Here is a 21,719-nt window from a genome sequence, read left to right as displayed (position 1 = left end):
ACATTTTAATCTATGCGGCACAACGTTTGTGTGAATTAGACCGCGCTGAATCTTTAACAAGGTTCGGCATGCATTTTTCATCGCAGAACTTTGTCCACCCTCTCAGCATCTTTCCAAGTTTGAACACATACAGAAATATTGATAAACGGGGGCCCGCAGTTTTTTTTGCTGTTGTTGTTGTTGTTGTTGTTGTTGTTGTTGTTGTTTCGGTTTGAAACGGTTAATGTATTTTTCATTGCTATCGTTTCACTGTGCAGCGGCATGCATGAAACAGATTTGATGTTATTGCAATGATCTTAAGGGCCTGAAAATCAATATTTGTGGACATGAACAGCCGAGAAACAAGAATTAAGAGACTGTGAGGAGCTGCTGCACTTAGCATGTTAGTTCAAAGTGCAAAGACATGCAGGTCAGGTGAGTGTTTGTGTGTAGTATGTAGTATACTGTATGATGTATAGTGTGTATATGATGTAGTATATGATGTATAGTGTGTATATGATGTAGTATACTGTATGATGTATAGTGTGTATATGATGTAGTATACTGTATGATGTATAGTGTGTATATGATGTAGTATACTGTATGATGTATAGTGTGTATATGATGTAGTATATGATGTATAGTGTGTATATGATGTAGTACATGTAGTACATGATGTATAGTGTGTATATGATGTAGTATATGATGTATAGTGTGTATATGATGTAGTACATGTAGTACATGATGTATAGTGTGTATATGATGTAGTATATGTAGTACATGATGTATAGTGTGTATATGATGTAGTACATGATGTATAGTGTGTATATGATGTAGTATATGATGTATAGTGTGTATATGATGTAGTATATGATGTATAGTGTGTATATGATGTAGTATATGATGTATAGTGTGTGTATATGATGTAGTATATGATGTAGTACATGATGTATAGTGTGTGTATATGATGTAGTACATGTAGTACATGATGTATAGTGTGTATATGATGTAGTACATGTAGTACATGATGTATAGTGTGTATATGATGTAGTATATGATGTATAGTGTGTGTATATGATGTATAGTGTGTATATGATGTAGTATATGATGTATAGTGTGTGTATATGATGTAGTATATGTAGTACATGATGTATAGTGTGTGTATATGATGTATAGTGTGTATATGATGTAGTATATGATGTATAGTGTGTGTATATGATGTAGTATATGATGTAGTACATGATGTATAGTGTGTGTATATGATGTAGTACATGTAGTACATGATGTATAGTGTGTATATGATGTAGTACATGATGTATAGTGTGTATATGATGTAGTATATGATGTATAGTGTGTGTATATGTAGTACATGATGTATAGTGTGTATATGATGTAGTACATGATGTATAGTGTGTATATGATGTAGTATATGATGTATAGTGTGTGTATATGATGTAGTACATGATGTAGTACATGATGTATAGTGTGTGTATATGTAGTACATGATGTAGTACATGATGTATAGTGTGTATATGATGTTGTACATGATGTAGTACATGATGTAGTACATGATGTATAGTGTGTGTATATGATGTAGTACATGATGTAGTACATGATGTATAGTGTGTATATGATGTAGTACATGATGTATAGTGTGTATATGATGTAGTACATGATGTAGTACATGATGTATAGTGTGTGTGTGTATATGATGTAGTACATGATGTATAGTGTGTATATGATGTAGTACATGATGTATAGTGTGTGTGTATATGATGTAGTACATGATGTAGTACATGATGTATAGTGTGTATATAATGTAGTACATGATGTAGTACATGATGTATAGTGTGTATATGATGTAGTACATGATGTATAGTGTGTATATGATGTAGTACATGATGTAGTACATGATGTATAGTGTGTGTGTATATGATGTAGTACATGATGTATAGTGTGTATATGATGTAGTACATGATGTAGTACATGATGTATAGTGTGTATATGATGTAGTACATGATGTATAGTGTGTATATGATGTAGTACATGATGTAGTACATGATGTATAGTGTGTGTGTGTATATGATGTAGTACATGATGTATAGTGTGTATATGATGTAGTACATGATGTAGTACATGATGTATAGTGTGTGTGTATATGATGTAGTACATGATGTATAGTGTGTATATGATGTAGTATATGATGTAGTACATGATGTATAGTGTGTATATGATATAATACATGATGTATAGTGTGTATATGATGTAGTAACTAATGTATATGAAGTATGTATATGACCTAGTATATGATGTATATGATGTGTATATATATGTAGTATGTATATGGATGATGTAGTATGGTATATAACATGTATATAATGGTATATAAAGACTTGACTGTGATAAAGGGCTATATAAATAACCAAGACCAGACTAGTTATTATTTTTCCCAGTAGTGGAACATGTATATGTTATAATATTACAGTTCCTAATGAAAAAACAAGCCATTCCTTTTATCACCTCTCTCTAAATACCAGACAGAAATGTAATTATCTAGAACCTACACCCCACCCCCACCTGCTGATCCATTTTCCTCATTGTCCTTTCAGACTAAACCCGCTCAGATGAGATATGGCAAATGGCAAGTGCCCATTACTTTGACTTTATCAAATGAAACGATGACAAGATCACTGGACACCAACGCTGTTTGGCTTTCCTGATGAGTCACAGACGAGGAAATTCACTTATCCTGATTTTGGAAGGTGAGAGAGGAAGCAATCGCCACTTTATTACATCATTACCCAGATTTCCTTAAAAAAACACCCATAAACTAGGAGAAAATTTGATTTCTCTGTGCAAGAATCCACATTTTGAAAGCTTTCTGCGACCTGTTGGTATCATAACATGAATAGAAATACCAAAAATCACCATCTCTCAACATCTCCCTCTCTCTCTTTCTGCCTGTTCCTCTTTCTCTCTATCCATTCTTCCTATTAGCATTTCATTTCAATTCAAATCTGCTTCATTACAGGAAAGAAAACATTGCTCCCAAAGCAGTATGGCGTCAAATGAGGCAATATTACTAGATAAATATGAACAGATGACCGGTTATTAGACAAAAATCTATATTTATCAGTGTTATCAGCAGCAACATTCAATGACAATTCATTTGTTCCATTGTGAACTGTGGACTAATCTCTCCAGTAAACTGCCTGGAGACAAACAGATAAATAAAGACAAAGAAAAAGAAACAGTGCAAGAGGATGAAGACGAGAGAGACATAGATGGAGGGAGAGAGAGAGAAAGAGAGAGAGAGAGAGTCTAACATGTGTTTCTGCTGTCCTTTGCTTGTTCAGTTCAGACAACACACACTCCCGTACTAATGGGCCATGTATAATGAGAGGGGAGACTCACTAAGAAACACAGCACAAACACACACACAACCACACATCCAGAGAGATACTAAGTGCTTGTTATGCACCTTTGTTTCTTTACGTCTTCAGTGTGTGTGTGTGTGTGTGTGTGTGTGTGTGTGTGTGTGTCTTCCAGCTTTTTGCCCGTGTGCATTCAGCCCCAAAAGGAGAGCTGTCAGTCCTGTGTGCCAATCATACTGGCAGTAATGATGTACCGTCTTACCTACCTTCTGCACACACACACACACACACACACACACACACACGCATAATTAAAGTCATGGCAGCTATGGTACATAGCAATCTGTTTGCATTTGCATCTCTTTGTGTTCGTGTGTGCACATGTCAAGAGTTGAAAAAAACTACTGATCCCTGTATGCCTTTAGACAAACACACACACACACACACACACACACACACACAGAGCAGAGCAGAACACACAGTATTACTTCTGGGGGAAATGTGAAAGATGATAAAGGCGCTGAAGAAGAACGGGAGGAAAAACAGCGAGGGGAAAGGTGGAGAGAGAGAGACGATGTGCTATTGTATAGTGCGTGTTATCAAACCAAAGAATCATCTCAATATGGTTTCAATGAATAAACTTGTTCGGAGGGTTTGGAAAGCTGGCACTGCTTTGGCAATATTGTTCCTGATAAACAGAACAGTCAGAAACACTACTGACTGACTGACTGACTGAATGAGAAAACAAAAGTATAAAACCATCAACCAGTCACCCAATCATCCATTACATATGCTGCATGAGGAGATACATGACCTACTATTTTTAAAGAACCCCATTAATCCATCAATTGGGAGTTACAGTGTTATATACATGCCTAACATTGATGTTAGTATTAAACAACAGCATACAAATACAGTAACAGGCTGGCTCATGATGCTTTAAGTCAGAAAACAATATGCAGGCTGCACAAGTCAGAATAGATGTGGGATCACCGCACTTTCCCAAAGTGCATAAATAGTTCCTAAAACATAATCCAGATACAAAGAAATCCAGATGGTTGATGGTATAAGATCCATCTTGGATCAAAACATATGCAAGTTTTTGTCACAATAAATCTTTATCAGTCTTTATCAACTTTCTACCTCGTTAAGATGACTTCAGTTTATTAAGCTAGAAAACTACAAGACCACAGAACAACACAGGGAACATAAACGAGTGAATGACACTTCCCTCTTGTTTGCAGTCCAGCAACCTAAAAGGTAAACAAAAAAAAAGTGCCAAAAACAAACCACTTTTGCATTTAGCCACAGCCAGTGTCATTTTAAGAATGGGTTGGCTCCCAGTTGCCTCCTATTGCGGGTAATAGACTTGACTTTTTTTTAGCTTTAGCAGCCAATGTTATTTGCAACTCCGCAGCCGTCGATCCAATAGTTTGCCAATAAAATCACTTATAACCCAATTTATTATACTTATTCTCAAAGCTTCCTGGTAAAATATGCAACCAAGCAACACGACATTGAGTTCCAGCCAGTGAGTAGACTATTGGGTGATAAACTGATGTAAGTTCCAGGCCCATCAATGTCATACATAACAGCTTTGGTCTACTCTGTTGCCTAGTTTTCAGCCAAGAAGTGATACATGGGTGACATCTAACACCAAGCAAATGGGTTGGCTATGAGCGAGGATAATGCTTGGAATATGGGATAAATTAATACGCTGGAACGGTGGAATAGTGTTTATAGAGCCTGTCCTGTAACTGTTACAGACATATTACACAATAATAATAACAACATCATTATTATTATTATTACCTTCATTAAGACAAAATGCTGCCTGCGAACTAGAAAGTAGTTGAAACCATTTGTCGGGAGCAATTCATGTAGCTCTGTTAGACCTTCAAGTGACTCCCACACAACCACAGTTACTGCTCCTGACTGACACACACACACACACACACACACACACACACACACACACACACACAGAAATATGCACATAAGCACTCCAAACAGCCGCTGACCATTAAAAACATTTATTTTCTACCCCACTGAGCAAGGGGACGCTAAAGTGAGTCACTCTACTGTGTGTGTGTGTGTGTGTGTGTGTGTGAGTGAGTGAGGGGTGGGGGTGAGGGTGGGGGGTGTGAGTGAGTGAGTGTGTGTGGCACTCCGCTGGTCTACAGATATGCTGTTTCACCCATCTGACTCTGTTGCTCACTCTATGAATGTCATAACCCTGCTCTCTTTTTCTCTCTCTCTCTCACTCAGACACAGACACAGATACAGACAAACACACACACACACACACACACACACACACACACACACACACATTATAGGTCATAGGCTAGGCTGCAGACCGGATCAGTAGCAGAACTGCGGACTAAATCTCTCTCCATTTTCCCCATTCTCTCTCTTACTCTTTCTCTATCATTTTTTTGTTTTTCAATCTTAAGTTAATCCTCAATTTTCTCATCTCCTCCATTTTCTTTTCTCCAGTTTTCCTCTCCTCCTCTTCTTCTCAACGACCCCCTGTTGTTTTCTCATTTCTTGCAATGCAAAGCCACTCCTGTAAGCGGAGAGATGGCTGTTACAATGGCTAAATAAAGAGTAAAGGCATGGTCCGCGTTAAAAAGAGGAACGCATTGCATGCGGGGCATCCAAAGAGGAGATAAGCAGAGATGCAAGAACTGAAAGAGCAATAGCACTCAGAGAGAGAGAGAGAAAGAGAGATATTAGAAAGAGAGAGCCAGTCAATCAGCCAGTCAGCCAGCAAGCCAAAAAAAATCTGTCAAAGGGTCAGCAAAATAATAGTAAGTCAGTCAGCCAGTCAAATAACCAGTCAGTCAGTCAGTCAGTCAGTCATGCAGTGCAGTGTGCATTAGCAGACCAGTCCGGGCCCATTAGAGCAGCAACAGTGAGTCAAACCATGTTAGAGATGACCTCCACTGCAGCTGCTGGAATTAGAGTAGATAGAGAAGGCATTTCCTGATGCATCTTGATAGTCTCCTTCAGTTCACCTTCTATCGCTGCCATATCGCCTGCAGGACGCTGTTGTGGGAATTCAAATCGTTACACGTGCGGGCAAATGCACAAAACTCACAGTTCATGCCTCCATACAGTCAACCATCCCCCTAAATAGACAAAACCCCAAATTAAACTAATTTCATTGAGGAGTTGAAGCACATATGCCTCGATTTCGATTGCACATTTGTCCACCTACCTATTTTTTTTTTAGGTTGAATAAACATTTTATTTGCCAAAGATCGGTTTTCCAATAGCTGTTTGCCTGCTTTTGAAGAGTTTTGTCCCGAAACACCACTGATAACACAAAATTGAAACAAATTATGGAAACTTTTGCCCTCAGCTGACAACATCATAACACTTGCCAGACTGGATTCTCTAGATTTTAGATATGTTCGGTGATGTTTAGCTGGGCCAGATGGGAATAAACGCTAAGGTAACGACACCAAAGCATGTAAACCACCAGGGACAAACAAGGCTCCAGCAATTTGACTATGAAAACCACGAAAGAAGCACGCTGAATACATGCCTCCTACATTTGAGTTCTGTTTGGAGTAAGGAATGGGAGAGCTCAAAGGCCTGGGAGACTGTTGCAGACAGGGCGTCTACCCTGAAGTTAGGGGTATTTCTTTTGTTGAAGTGACACCCAGATGACACGGTCCGTACCGCGGCAGCCAGTCGCCTCGAGTGCGCCGGCCGAATCACCTCTCGGGATTCGAGTTGTTTTGAACGGGGGAGCGCCTGACCTATCTGTTCGAGCCGCGCCGTCTGCACTTGAGAGAAATCCGGCGCTGTTGACAGGTGTGAAGCTCCATTGTGCCGTCCGAATTCCTCGCATTGATTTTCGCCGGCCCGTACAAAAGCGAATATGACAGATAAAGCATCATGTCCTTTCAAGTGCATTGGAGAGCAAACTTTTTTTTTTTCTTCCACTCCACAAGTGATGGTTGAAATGTTGCAAACAGAAAGAGCGTTGAGGCTCTCTCCGGCAACGATGAGCGTCTCCGATTTATTTATTTATTTTTTGCAAATGGTTGTATCATCTTTCATGGTGTTTCACGGCGAGGAGGCGATGAGAGGAGGGTGGGACTGAAATCTACGGGTTTGCTTTTTCTCAATATTTCTCTGCCTTTCTTCCTTTTCTTTCTCTACCAGCAATTCTCTACCAATTGCCGTCTCCCTCTATCCCTCTCCCCTGTCTCTGTCCCCATCTCCTTCCCCTATCGCCCCTTTTCTTTCGGGGTGACTGCAAGTTTAATTTTATAATGCCGGTTAGAATGAAATGTACGGCCAATTGCACAAGTGCAATAAGTGAGAAAATGAAAATAACTGTCGATGTATCAAAATGTAAGTTTGCGTGGCTGATTTCTCTGCACACCGATGACTCTGCTCTGTTTTATGATAGTGATAATAAGAACAGACAATAATGCATACTGCATATGCACATTGTCACTTTACTGCACATATGCTACCTCCAGCTGGAGCTTTAGATAAGGTGAACAGCTAGTAATGCACATATCCAAATCCAATTTAATCCAATTTCCTTACAGAAAGTTTAGATAATATAAGATGAGACATTATAAGACCTTTCCAGGACTTGCAGACACCCTGTTCTCTCTCTACCCCTAGTCTTCTTTCCTTCCATTTTCTCTCACCTTCATCCCGCTCCGCTCCACATGTCTCTCCCCATCCCGTCTTCTTCTGTGTTCTAATTGTTTAATCATTTCCATCTCTGCCCCTTACGGCTAAATCCCCTCTTTTCTCTTACGCCTTTAGTCTTTTCTACCTCTTTCTTTTCTGAGAATTAATCCCGTAATCCCTCTCCGCTTCGCCTCATCTTCCTCCCCCCGTCTCCACCACTCACGTTTAGATCCGCACCACTTTCGATAAAAGTGTCCACTAAGTGGCTGATGATAGCTCTAACACTAAACCTAATCCGTACCTTAAATAAGCCTCTTGTAGAAGTTTGGACCAACAAAAAGTCCTCAGTGACGGGACGTGTTTCATAGACTATCAACGCATTTAAATGTAGCTCGGTGTCCTTTCGGGACAAAGGCATCTGTTATCTAGGTGGAGGTTTTACTGTGAGGCGTAAATAGGGTCATTAATGCCTCTTGTAAATGGAAGGCAAATTAATTACGTAATTATGTGTACACAATCTGGATTCACATGATAAAAGGTGCTCCGTGTAGCTTTTTAAACATCGATGTATCATTGTCACGTTAATTGTGAAAACCTGGTATAATTAGCATAAAAAAATGAGACCATGGTCGATATGCTCGGTAGCCTCCAGCTCATGCCGCTGGTATTGTTAGTGATCGTGTTGTACTCTATAGAACGTGACATCACCTGGCACAAAGACCAGCCAATAGCAGATGGCCAGTTCAGTACCCTACTTTCCACCGTTAGATGTCAGGCTTCACCACAGATTTGGGTTTGGGGTTCAGTTACTCTTTAATGTAGGGTGTAACGGGAGCCACACAGATGCACATGTGCACACAAATATTTGACCGTTAGTCACTGAGCAGTTGGGGATTAAATGCCTTGCTCAAGGGCACATCTGCAGTAGTTGTCATTGGACGGGGACAGTCCAGATTCCCTCAAGGGGTTTGATCCGTGAACCTTCCCCACAAAGAGCCTACAACATTTGTTCAATCCGCAATCCCTCTCTCTCGGCAGTCTAAACAGGGAGCCATTGTAAGTGAATGGGTCACGGCTTTGGCCATCAGGCCCCTATACGATACCAATTCTCCCATTGAGAGGGGGATTACTGGAAATTGGCCTCGGATAACACGGGACAAAGGATCAGCAATGTCTCGCGCGCACACACACACACACGCCGTCCTTTGTGAGAACCAGCAAGAAAATCCTCGCAAGTCAATTTCTGGTAATTGTAGTGTACTTATGAAGACTTGTGGACTTTGTGTGTCGAGTTAAAGCCGGTATACTTAAACGCACGCGCACGCGCACGCACACGCACACACACACACAGAGGGAGACCCGGAGGGCTAAAGAGATGAGGACGGGAGCAACACTGGTCAGGGAGGTTGGATGTTTTCTGAAAATTGAAGGAGACAAAAGGGAGGGATGGAATGAAAGTGGAGGAGGAGGTGACTGAGAGGTCGAGGGAAGGAGGGATTGAAAATGGGGCGGCGAGAGAGAAAATAGGAAGGACAGGGAGGCAGAAAAACAGCAGGTAAATAGCGGAGGGAGCTGAGGAACGAATGACGAAGGGGGAGGAGGGGAGGAAAGGAAATGTTTGGAGACGGGGAGGAGAGAGGGAGGGAGGGGATATGAGGATGGAGGAGAGGAGTGATGGAGATGGACAGATGAGTAAAGGGATCGAATAGACGGAGCAACAAAGGCCCTTTACACACAAACAAATCCCAACACACTCACCTGAAACTCACGTTGGCGGTCATCTCACACACACACACACACACACACACACACACACACTGTCCTACAGGAGATCACCTGTGAGGGTAAACAATCAAACATGTTGTTTGCCTCAATTTGCTGTCCGTTTTCAGCAGACCACACACACACACACACACACACACGACATTGGAAAGGCCAAAGGGTGAAATTGTGTGAAAATGTATTCCGGGATTCTTGAAGGGATGTAAACAATATTGCTTTTTATAGGATGAGACGTGAACACATTTAACATGAGACATTTTTATTGTGTGTGTGTGTGTGTGTGTGTGTGTGTGTGTCAGCTCCACATTTGTCAGCCTATAATCTGCGATACCAAGAAAAACCATCACCATCACGGGGGGGGGGGTGTTTACAGGAGGGAGGCGGATTTGTCAGCTTATCTGCCTAATAACAATCATTTAAAATAAACGCATTTTTTCCCTGCCTTTGTCCGCTCGTCTTTCCGTCCGTCACCCACTGGTGATTTTATTTTATTTTATTTTTTATCCCCCCCCCCCCCATTTAGTGCTAGCGGCTGTGTCTCTCCGCGACGCTTATGGAATATCGAAAGATTTGTCTGGCTTTTTCGCTTACAGATTACAGCGTCTCCCCCCAAACCTCCGAGGCATATGGTGTGACATTTTAAATCTTCTGTCGTTTCCCTTCCCCGGGGCGCCTGTCACACGCTCTTTTGTGTTTGTTGGTTTGGGGTGGCTGCAACTTTCATCAAGTTACATTTAAGACTTTTTAAGGCCGCTTTAATGCCAGTTAGAATGTGGCTTAAGACCAATTTTGCAATGAAAAAAAAAAAGGAATATAAATAAGGTCCACGTGACTGGGTTGAATTCTGGGTTGAACGGCGCACAAACCGCAAGATTTTCAAGACCTCTGAAACTAAATTAAAGAGTAACTAACTTGTTGAGGACTTGTGGACAGTTCCAACATTATACAGTTTAAGTTTGATGATTCCACCACACTTTAAATACAGTAAGCTCCAAAAATATTTCTACCGTGGCAAATTTTTGGGATGTTTCTGGCCCTGCGCACTTACCACTTTGGATGTCAAACAATACAGTGAGAGTGAGGTTTAAGTGCAGACAATCAGCTTCGATTGGTTCTTTTTATCTGTACAGCATGAGCGGGGAAAAGATGACAGCACCTCTTTTGTGGATGGTCACCCTGTTTCAGGTGCCAAAAGTATTTGGATAGATAAAGATTAAAATTAAGAGTAGTTATCTCATAGAGATAAAAATAAACCTCGGTGAGTGTCGGCATTTTAACCTCACGGTCGCTGCATCGTTTGGCATCCGAAGTGATAAGAGCAAAGAGCTGGAACATCAGAAGAAAAGTGTATCACTGCTCAAATCTCTCTCCTGGATCTCGCTCTCTATGAACCGAGGAATGATTTTTTTTATTTGTCCAGGGAAAGTCGGCAGAGCACGCATTAACTTTTCCACCAACGCCCTGCTTCAAATTCATACAGTTCTGCACATTTAGACCTGAAAGCTGCCCAGCGCAACCACAGTCTTCAGGAGCTGTTATAGAGTTAAACGCCACCTCAACAGTAGCTGTTGAGGGAGGAAAGCGCGTTACTCATTCACTTTCCCCACCCACATTTTTGCCTATTCAAAAGAACGTGGGTGCAGTCGGCGGCGAGGATATTTTAACAACATAACGATCACGCTCCGCTTCCCTAACCTTCAAGGTTACCGCCGAACGCGTAATGTAACTTATTCTATAGTTGCATTTCATCAAAGTCACTCTGGATAGGAGCTAAATGCCTGAAAGTTTCTCTACTTTACTTCTCTCTCTTTTGCCTCCCCCTTCTTTCGCCCTATCTTTGCAGATATCTTTTCTCCGGGGGAAAGCACAGACGCAAACACACACAGCCCCAATTGCATTTATGGGGCGTCAGTGCAGTTTGATTTTGTTATAAAGGCAGCCCAATAAAAACGGAGGATGGACAGAGAGGGCAAAGGGCCGGTTTTACTATGAAAACAATAGGGAGACGGCAAGCAAGGGAGTGTGTGTGGCGAGTATACTGCTCGCTGCAATAAAGCCAAGAGATGGAGGGATGGAGGGAGGAGAGGAAAGTAAATGAGAAAGGGAAAAAAAAATGGGGTGGCGAGGAGGGACGAGGGAAACGGGGGAGGAAAATGACGCGGGCGAACGGAAAGAAAGACAAAGACGAATGCAAGAAAGACAGAAAGAAAGAAAGAAAAGCAATAACAGCAGAGACAGTCGGGTTCAATCACAGGTTTTACCACGGGTTCTTGGGTTATCTGTGACGGTGGATAGGCTATAACCAGAGGATATAAGAGACAGGAACAAACAGTGGAAAGGACTGTGTTGACGCAAGAGCAAGAGCAGTTAATGTTGTTTCAGGTTGGGGAATCTAGGTATACATGCCAACATTTTATGCTGGGAATACACTACAGGACTATTAGCCTGATCAGAGCCATAACTAATTTCAAAATCAAGACCGAGTCAACGCTAGTTTTGGCCGGTCACAATGGATGGTCGGCACAGATGATCTTGTAGTGTGTGAGGGTTTAGGACTTTAATCTCTTGCCTCCCTAATCTTGCTTCAGACCAAAAGGTGCCATCACGATTATTTCAAATGTTTATTACGACTAAAATCTGTCTTGTTGCCCGACTGCAGGGTGAGCTGATCGACAACACAAGTCTTGTAGTGTGTCTCCAGCCTCAGTGTTGATTTTTGACATTGGCACCGATACACGGACAAGCGTAACGGTTTCGTTTCTGAACCATTAAAAAGATGTTTTACATAAATGACATGAGTCGTTTAAAATGCAATAATTGTACAAGTAAACTTTTTTAATTTTGTTCCATCAATTTGCTTTTCCATCAACAAGAAGTGTTGACCACTGCACAAATTTTGCAGACGTAGAGCTTCTCCTGTTCTTGCATGCTAGCAGCCAAACGCATGGTTTGTATGAAAGGAGTGCATGATTTTCTGATCAAATGCAGGGCAAACCTACTCTGCATGTAAATAAACATGTTTTTTTTAAGGATTTACATTTGTTAATATGCATTTTATGCAACCTTACAGTAGTAAACATGAGGTGAAATAAAAAAAATAAAAAAAACTACAAGATGCAACTACTCCACCAGGTTGTTGCTGTGCACAAGCATTTATGAGATTCAGCGCTCTTGAACTCAGTGTGCGCTAACTATATATGCTAAAATATTAAAATATTACTGGAGTGAAACATCCCTTTAAAGTGGTCCAACCACCTCGTTACTGGACAAATCGGTGAAGTGGGGAGGCTGAAAGGAGAGGAACTTTTCTGACTCGGGTCAAGGCTAAAAATCCCATTTAACTTTGACTTTACACTTTGTGCCTTTAGCGAAGATTGGAGAAACTTTTCAGGAATAAAGCGATCAAAACCAACTTCAGAGTAAAAACAAGAATAAAGAAAAAGGCATTTGAAACCAGTTTGAAAACTACTGGGATTCTTCTTTAAAGTAAAAAAAAAGGGCACAAAGCCTAATTGGTACAGTCAGGTACAGTGTGGGAGACATTTTGTGTCTTAACAGAGATGTGTCAGTCGCAGCGAAGAGCCATTCTCCTGGACGGGCGAGGAACGTAAAAGCGACTGCGAGGGCTTCTTCGTCTCCCCGACGCGCGGCTAATTCGTCGCAATGTGGCGGACGCGTTATCGCCGAGTCTTTCCGTGCCTTATTATATTTTGTCCGCCTCTCTCTCCCTCTTACTCTGAAGTGGGGGTAAAGTAAAATACTTTTATCAACTTGCTGCTCCGGACGAAAATGATCCGTGAACGTCTTGAGTAATCGCGCAGATTCGAGACTCCACGTTTTTTTTTTGGGGGGGGGTCGCACTCCACACACATTCCCCCCTTCTAGTACCAAGGGTCAGCTACGGGTGCTCTTAAGGCTTAATTAAGCGCTACGGGGGGAGAAAGAAAAAGAGGCGTAGCTTATCCCGTCTCACATCAAATTAAAAAGAGAAAAAAAAAAAAGCTTTGTTTGATTAACGAACCTGAAGCAGTTCAGTCAGAGGATGAGAGAGGCTATGATAGGGTGTGTGTGTGTGTGTTGGTGTGTTTGTGTGTGTGGGGGGGGGGGTCGAAAAAGCGTTTTTGACTGATTAAAGGCTAGCATTAGCATATGACCTCCCGAAAGCACGCATGAGAGAAGACAGACTAGAGAGGGGGAGACAGATAAGGGCACGCTGGAAAAAGTGCAGGAAATTGGGAGGGGAGGATGAGGGGGAAAAGTGATAGTCGCAAAGACGAAAAAAGGTACAAACATGTCCAGGTTGTGTCTAGTCCCATGGCGTGTGGATAAAAACGGAGGGGAAGAATCAACACTCCCCATTTACTCCAATGTTAAAAGTCATGATTTCTGTCTCTTTCTGCTGAAGATGCCATAATATTTTGAAAAAAAGAGGAATATAAACAATAGGAACGAGAAGAGAAAGAGACAAAGATGGTGGCAGCTACTTTGTGTGTACAGAAAGTAAAAGAGGGAGAAACCGTGGAAGTGAAGTGAGCGTTCGGAGTCACTAAAGGTCATCAAGTGGTGAGCCTGTCTGCCTGCCGGGTCAGCTGCCTTCCCCTCTTTCTGTCTCTCTACTCTGTGACCTTTAGTACCTCTAAACCCTCCGTTTACCCCCCCCCTCCCTTTCTCTCCATCTTTTTACTTTCAGCACCTGTCTCGCGTGCAGACCATGCTGATCCGCTGCCATAATCATTTTTAATGGTCAAAGTCGGGGGTGAGCGCATGATGCACGTATAAGCGTCTTCACGATACGAGTGTAATTGGCTCAGTATGCTTCCTCATTAGCCTCTGGAAGCTAACTATAGCATTAGCGGTTAATCATTGTGCACATAGGTGGGCCTAATTAGCCTTGGAAGCCTTTGACATTCCTTATTTGCATCTGCTGAGGTGAGCGTTCTTTTGTACGGGACCTATTAGACATGGAAGAGTAGTAGCTTTTTAATACGCATCTGAGAAGAATCTCTAAATACCCTATATATTTGTGTATATATATACGCTTCACTAATTACTCGCACATATTACCTGAAAATAGAAATTTACCTCAAAAGGTAAAATCTATGGGCAGTGTGCAATTTGTGGGAAAAAACAGGGGTTGACAAATTTGAAAGGGTTGATATTCTGTTTATAGAAGTTGAAAGAAATGATTTTCTTTCTGGACAAACTCTGTGAAACAAAACAGCGTAACAAAATGCTAGGCTAATCCAAAAAAAAAAACGACCATAAAAAATACCTTATAATCACAGCATTCAAGCACTAGAATCCAGAAAAAGTGACAGTATATTGAGGAGTTGAAAGGCATAAAGCACACAGCAAAATACTAGAGGATTTGCTCAAGGAAATCACCAGTATGCGAGCTAAGATGGACTATTTGACACGCCTACTTCCTTACTATTTCCATTATGCAATTCCTATGGTTTTATTTTCTTTCATTTTAAACTACCTTGCCTCACTGTCTCCAGTCTCTGGTCTAAAACACAGCGCTAGATTGGTTTAATGATTCTCAAACAGCTGAGGTTCTTTTTTGTTTTTTCCCCACAGAGTGAAGAGACTGTACCACCTAATGACATTCTGTGAATGTCTCCCATACTGACCGCCGGCTACTCGCGCTGACATTTTATCAAAACCTTAGTTTGATGAAGCAGTCAGACCTGAATGGGCTGGCGCGCCGACTAAAGAGCTCGCTTCCAAACGAGCTCGGCAATAAAGCCACTGAGGGAAAGCCGCTGTCCGGAACCTTTCTTCGCTTTATTGCCTGGAAAAATATGCACGCGCTGAAGCTTTAACGGCTGTCCAACTGCTCTGAATGCAGCGTTATAGGTCGCGATAACTGTAATGTGACTTCTACTAGTCTGGCAAAGCTAGAACTCTCTCACAGCCGACTGAAAAGTGGTGTCATTCTCACAAAGGAAGACGGCGAAGACTGGTTAACCGGTCGCGCCGATCATATCTTGCCGGGAGCTCAGTAGGTGAGACTAATGGGCCGGTCAATACGCCGAACAGCTGGGGGGGGGAGGAACAGCGATTGCTCGGTTCAAACAAGGGCCGCTCTAATCAGCACAAATCAAGCTCCTCATTACAGACGGCCCGGTTCAAAGAGCCTTCCCCGACTCTTTCCTTGTTTATTTCAGGGAAGATTACAGCCAAACTTCTACTGCACTCCAACAGGGGGGTCATCGACTCGGAGAAAACACGGTTCTTTCAACATAGGAATCAAAGCTTGTTACAAAACACACATTGCGCACAAAGTGAAGCTGGGGACTCGCAAAGTAATGTGGCCGTGACCTATTTGGTATCTCCACACTCTACAGCCCCCTTATAGGGCTTGACATTGCCATTTACCCGCTGGCCCAGAGGCATATTTCCAGACCTGCAGGCCAGTGGATGAACCTTCAAGTAGGTAAGACTTCAAAGTCTTACACAGACATAAAACATACATAATTTTCTTGCAGTAACACTATATAATGGTGCACTGTTGATAAATATTCTGTGAATTCGCCTGGGTAACATTAGGCTACCAAGTCTTGTAATAAACTACGACTGTGATGACATCATTTTCAAAAACAGAGCGTGCATTTGGAGACATTAGCTTAATTCAGCTTGCTAACGCCATTGACAGTTATTGCAAGTTTTAATCACTCTTACAAACATTTTTCTTTCAAAATGTAAAACTCTTGGTGCTAGAAAGTCACAGCATTAACATGAGTCCAAATTGGTTTGTTGCTATGGTCGTTACTATGTGATGACACTTCACAAACATTCCTTCGAATGAATGTGTGTGCACCAGTTGTAGTTGAATGTTACATTCCAGAGACTGGAGAAACAGCACAAAGTGAAGCAGTCTATCTGCAATGGGAACAATACTGGTCTGAATTATCTAGCTAGAGAGAGAAAAAGAGTGAGAGAGAATGTTTTTAAAACCCCTGTGTCACATCTGATCTTCTTTTGTCATGGTCAGGTTATCAAATCTTGGCCATTTGTATTTGTCGAGTCAGAATTAACTAATATGTCACTGGGCCAGAGTCCAAATGTGTCTCCGACCACCTCCAAAGTTGATCATCAATGCGTCTTTAGCGCTGCATTTATACCCTGATTTGGTGCATGTTTGCTCTATCCAAATACAAATGAATCACCCAGGATGCACCAGGTGGAAAGGGGGTCACAACTGAAGAAATCAGGTATTGACTGAATGCATTTGCGTTGCCTATATGTAGATAAATGAAATCCCTCTATACACACATTTCTGCTGATAGAATTCACATTATATGCATGCAACCGAAACACTGTCACACACTGACGTTACCCAAATGCCGATGGAGCTGTGGACAGAAGAAAAATGACCAAACAACAGCTTAGCCTTCATTTCACGGTGGAAGACGTTACCTTTATAATGTCACGTAAAACACACCGACTTCGGTAAAAATATTGATTTTGCACTGTCCGTCGCGGTTACCGTCACCCCCAACGACATTACATGTGATTTTCCAAAAGGTTATAGTAAGAGAAGGAAAGATGGAGGAAGAATTGAGAGAGAAAGAGGGAGCGAGAGAGAGGGATAGAGAGAGAGATGGAAAGAGACCGGCTATGACACTAAATGGCATTTAGCATTTAGCCTGACTACCTCTTTATGCTAAACGGCTTCAATTCATCATGTTATATTACCATATGGCTCTGTGCGTGCGCGCGCGTGTGTGTATGTGTGTGTGTCTGTGTTTAATACCTTTTATTTTGGACCATAAATACTCAGTTAGACAGGCAAGCTTGGACAGAATTGTAATTCTCAATACAATCAGGGGGGAGGAGGGTAAGCACTTTTCAAACTTTTTCTCTCAGGACTTTCACTTACAGAGGAAAGTTATACCTTAATTTCCAGGTAGCCTATTGGTTAGAAATATGGCTTGTGAGCAGGCCAAAGTAAGTAAGTAAAGTTTGTTTATACAGCATCTTTCACAGAGCATAGTCACAAAGTGCTTCACAAGAGTAAAATAGTTCAAATAAGACCAGAAAACAGTAAAAAAGCAGTAAGACATAAAAACAATAAGACATAAAAACACACAGAATTACAGACACAGAGGTTAACCAAAGGCCAGTCTGAACAAATGAATCTTTTGCTGCTTTTTGAAAGTGTCAAAGTCTATGCGGAACAACAACTACTGTCAAGTTGCCCTTGGGCAAGGCAGTGAGCCCCCCATCTGCTCCAGGTGATCGAGCCTTTGAAATTGTGGCTCTTAAACTATGGAACACCCTTCCATTGGACTTAAGAACTGCGGACTCTGTTGACACTTTCAAAATGCAGACTCATCTGTTCAGACTGGCCTTTGTTTAGCCTCTGTGTCTGTAATTCTGTGTATTTTTATGTCTTATTGCTGGTAGGGATGCACCGATGCCACTTTTTCAATGCCGATACCGATTACAAGCATGAAAGTTTAAGTATCGGCCGATACTGAGTACCGATCCGATCCATTACTTCTACTGAACAGTGCAGGCTTACTTCCTTAGTTTGGGGTCAATGGACGAAATTATTGAGATAAAATCCTTGTTTTTCCCTCTGTTTGAGAAATACAGGCTTCTATGTGCCACAAATGCATAAAATCAAGACAGTTTGCTTTTATTTCTTACATGTTACTCATGGCTTTCGGTATCAGATTTTAGTCTTGGGTAAAATCTCCGATACCGATATTCCATTTTAGCCTGGTATCGGCACCGATACCAGTATCGGTATCAGTGCATCCCTAATTGCTGGTATGTTTTTTACTGTTTTCTGGTCTTATTTGAGCTATTTTGCTGTATAAATAAAGTTAATCCAATGAAGCTGCTCAGTGGCCAACAGTAGAGGACTGTGGTTGTACTGGGCAGCTCCCAGGTGTCGGTGTGTTTAACTGTTTGAATGTGAAGCAGGAGACGAGCTGGAAAGAGCATGGCGCTCAGTCAACTTTCCCTGGATAAATAAAGCCTTTAAAAAGGCTATGTTAACATAATTCAATAATTCATAACCGGTTCAATAACTTCGGGGCCTATTGTTAATTTTCCAGCAACTCACCTTTGGGGCCACGAAAACCACTGTCCTCAGGTCAGCCGAGGCGAGCCAGAACTCTGAAAAAATCGGAGCCCCCATCTCTCTCTCTCTCTCTCTCTCTCTCTTCTAGCCTATACTTGCCCTCTCATGACAAGTGTTTTCAATAAGGCAGTCTTATGACAGCCTCTCGACCATGTAGAGAGAGACGCACACACACACACACACACACACAGTCTTTAGCCCTGTGCGGAGTGTTAACAGGCTTTCTGGCAGTGAAGCAGAAAGACTAAGAGTTTAATAAGAGAGAATCATCAGATATCTGTGACAGCCGACGCACAGACACACACAGGCGCACACACACACACACACACACACACACACACATACACACACACTCAAGCAAACACATAGCATTAGGAAAAGCTGCAGTGTAAGGCTCTCGATCCCACAACCTAGTATGTACAGGCGAGTCTGTGTGTGCGTGTACACACACACACGTCTATATCGATGTCTGTGTGCATATGTGTGTGCGTGTGTGTGTGTGTGTGTGTATGTGTGTGTGTGTGTGTGTGTGTGGCCTGTGAACCGTCGCGGGGACACAGGTCTGTCTGGGAGGATAAGAGTGTGACGTCTTATCAGCCGCAAGCCAGACAGACACACGCACACACACACACACACACACACACACACATACGCACCGTGGGATAATATGCCACCTCATATCAGCTATACAGCATGGCCTGTCAACGTGGGGGGTGGGATAGAGGGATGGATAGAGGGATGGAGGGAGGGAGAAATAGAGGCACAGATGACGAGGGGAAAAAACGGAGGGATAGAGAAAAAAAATGAAGAATGGGATAGAAAGAAGGAGGACTGACAGGAAAGAAACATTTCCCTCTCGAGATGAGGAGAGATGAAGAGAGCAAGACACTGAAACCCTCTACATCTAGTTTAACTTTTTGTAAATTAATGGAGACTGAGGGATGGAGAGGAAGAGAGAGAGAGGAAGGGATGAGAGGAAGGAAGGAACACAGAGGAGGAATGGATGGAAGAGAGAGGCGGGGATGAAGAGAGAGAAGAAGGGATACAGGAGTAAGGATGGGATGGAGAGGGGAATATGGGGATGGGTGGATGAACGAATGAGAGGATGGACAGAGAATTCTGAAAAGAGGATGACAAGGGAAAGAGCTATAGAGCATGTAAATTTGTATTTTCAAAGGAAAAGAGGCACTGCTGGATATTCCCAACAAGCTTTTAGCATGTTTTTAGCACACAGCACCTGACACTAAGAGTGAAAAATATTTTGACTTTGGCTTCAAACAGGTTTTAAATCATCGCATAGCGAGTGAATGAGTGAGTGACTGAGTGACTGTGAGACTGAATAAGTTGACTGACTGACCAGGTGACTGAGTTCTTTATTATTTGTGACTAAGAGAGTGACTAAGTGACTGAATGACTGACTGAAGAACTGACTAAGGGACTGAGTAACTGACTGAGTGATGAGTGACTGACTAACTGACTGATCAGACTGAATGACTGAGTGATGAGTGACAGACCGACTGACTGATTGACTAAGTGACTGAGTGAGTGACTAAGTCACTGAGTAACTGACTGACAAACTGACCAGACTAAGAGCAGACTGAGTGACAAAGTGACTGACTGACAAAGTGACTGACTACGTGACAAAGTGAGCGGCTGACTGTGAGATTGACTAAGTGGCTGACTGACTAAGTGACTGACTAAGTGACTGACTAAGTGACTGACTGACTGACTAAGTGACTGACTAAGTGACTGACTGACTGACTAAGTGACTGACTAAGTGACTGACTAAGTGACTGACTGACTGACTAAGTGACTGACTAAGTGACTGACTGACTGACTAAGTGACTGACTAAGTGACTGACTGACTGACTAAGTGACTGACTGACTGACTAAGTGACTGACTAAGTGACTGACTAAGTGACTGACTGACTGACTGACTAAGTGACTGACTGACTGACTAAGTGACTGACTAAGTGACTGACTGACTGACTGACTGACTGACTAAGTGACTGACTAAGTGACTGACTGACTGACTAAGTGACTGACTAAGTGACTGACTGACTGACTAAGTGACTGACTAAGTGACTGACTGACTAAGTGACTGACTAAGTGACTGACTAAGTGACTGACTGACTGACTAAGTGACTGACTAAGTGACTGACTGACTGACTAAGTGACTGACTAAGTGACTAAGTGACTGACTGACTAAGTGACTGACTAAGTGACTGACTGACTGACTAAGTGACTAAGTGACTGACTAAGTGACTGACTGACTGACTAAGTGACTGACTAAGTGACTGACTGACTGACTAAGTGACTGACTAAGTGACTGACTGACTGACTAAGTGACTGACTAAGTGACTGACTGACTGACTAAGTGACTGACTGACTGACTGACTAAGTGACTAAGTGACTGACTGACTAAGTGACTGACTAAGTGACTGACTGACTAAGTGACTGACTAAGTGACTGACTGACTGACTGACTAAGTGACTAAGTGACTGACTGACTAAGTGACTAAGTGACTGACTGACTAAGTGACTGACTAAGTGACTGACTGACTAAGTGACTGACTAAGTGACTGACTGACTGACTGACTAAGTGACTGACTGACTGACTGACTAAGTGACTAAGTGACTGACTGACTAAGTGACTGACTAAGTGACTGACTCACTAAGTGACTGACTGACTGACTGACTGACTGACTAAGTGACTGACTGACTAAGTGACTGACTAAGTGACTGACTGACTAAGTGACTGACTAAGTGACTAACTGAGATCGACTAAGTGACTGACTAAGTGACTGACTAAGTGACTGACTG

The 21,719-nt window shown here is 42.1% G+C and overlaps 1 protein-coding gene across 2 annotated transcripts in view; it reads right to left on the bottom strand.

Moving 5' to 3' along the window:
- The window catches only part of tusc3 (tumor suppressor candidate 3), a 91,970-nt gene that overhangs the window by 59,156 nt on the left and 11,095 nt on the right, over window positions 1-21,719 (bottom strand). Inside the window, exon 1 of one of the 2 annotated variants that reach the window (XM_078282720.1) lies at window positions 18,880-19,019. The exons of the other annotated variant lie outside the window; for it this stretch is intronic. Within the exon in view, the coding sequence (XP_078138846.1) occupies window positions 18,880-18,954 (75 nt within the window). The 5' untranslated portion in view covers window positions 18,955-19,019. Of the gene's footprint in view, window positions 1-18,879; window positions 19,020-21,719 lie in introns of those variants that run through there. 2 annotated transcript variants of the gene reach the window in all.

The sequence above is a fragment of the Centroberyx gerrardi genome, chromosome 3 (genome assembly GCF_048128805.1).
Source record: "Centroberyx gerrardi isolate f3 chromosome 3, fCenGer3.hap1.cur.20231027, whole genome shotgun sequence".
Lineage (NCBI taxonomy): Eukaryota > Metazoa > Chordata > Actinopteri > Beryciformes > Berycidae > Centroberyx > Centroberyx gerrardi.
Note: the sequence above shows the minus strand (reverse complement) of the source record. Positions and strands in the feature narration are given on the sequence as shown.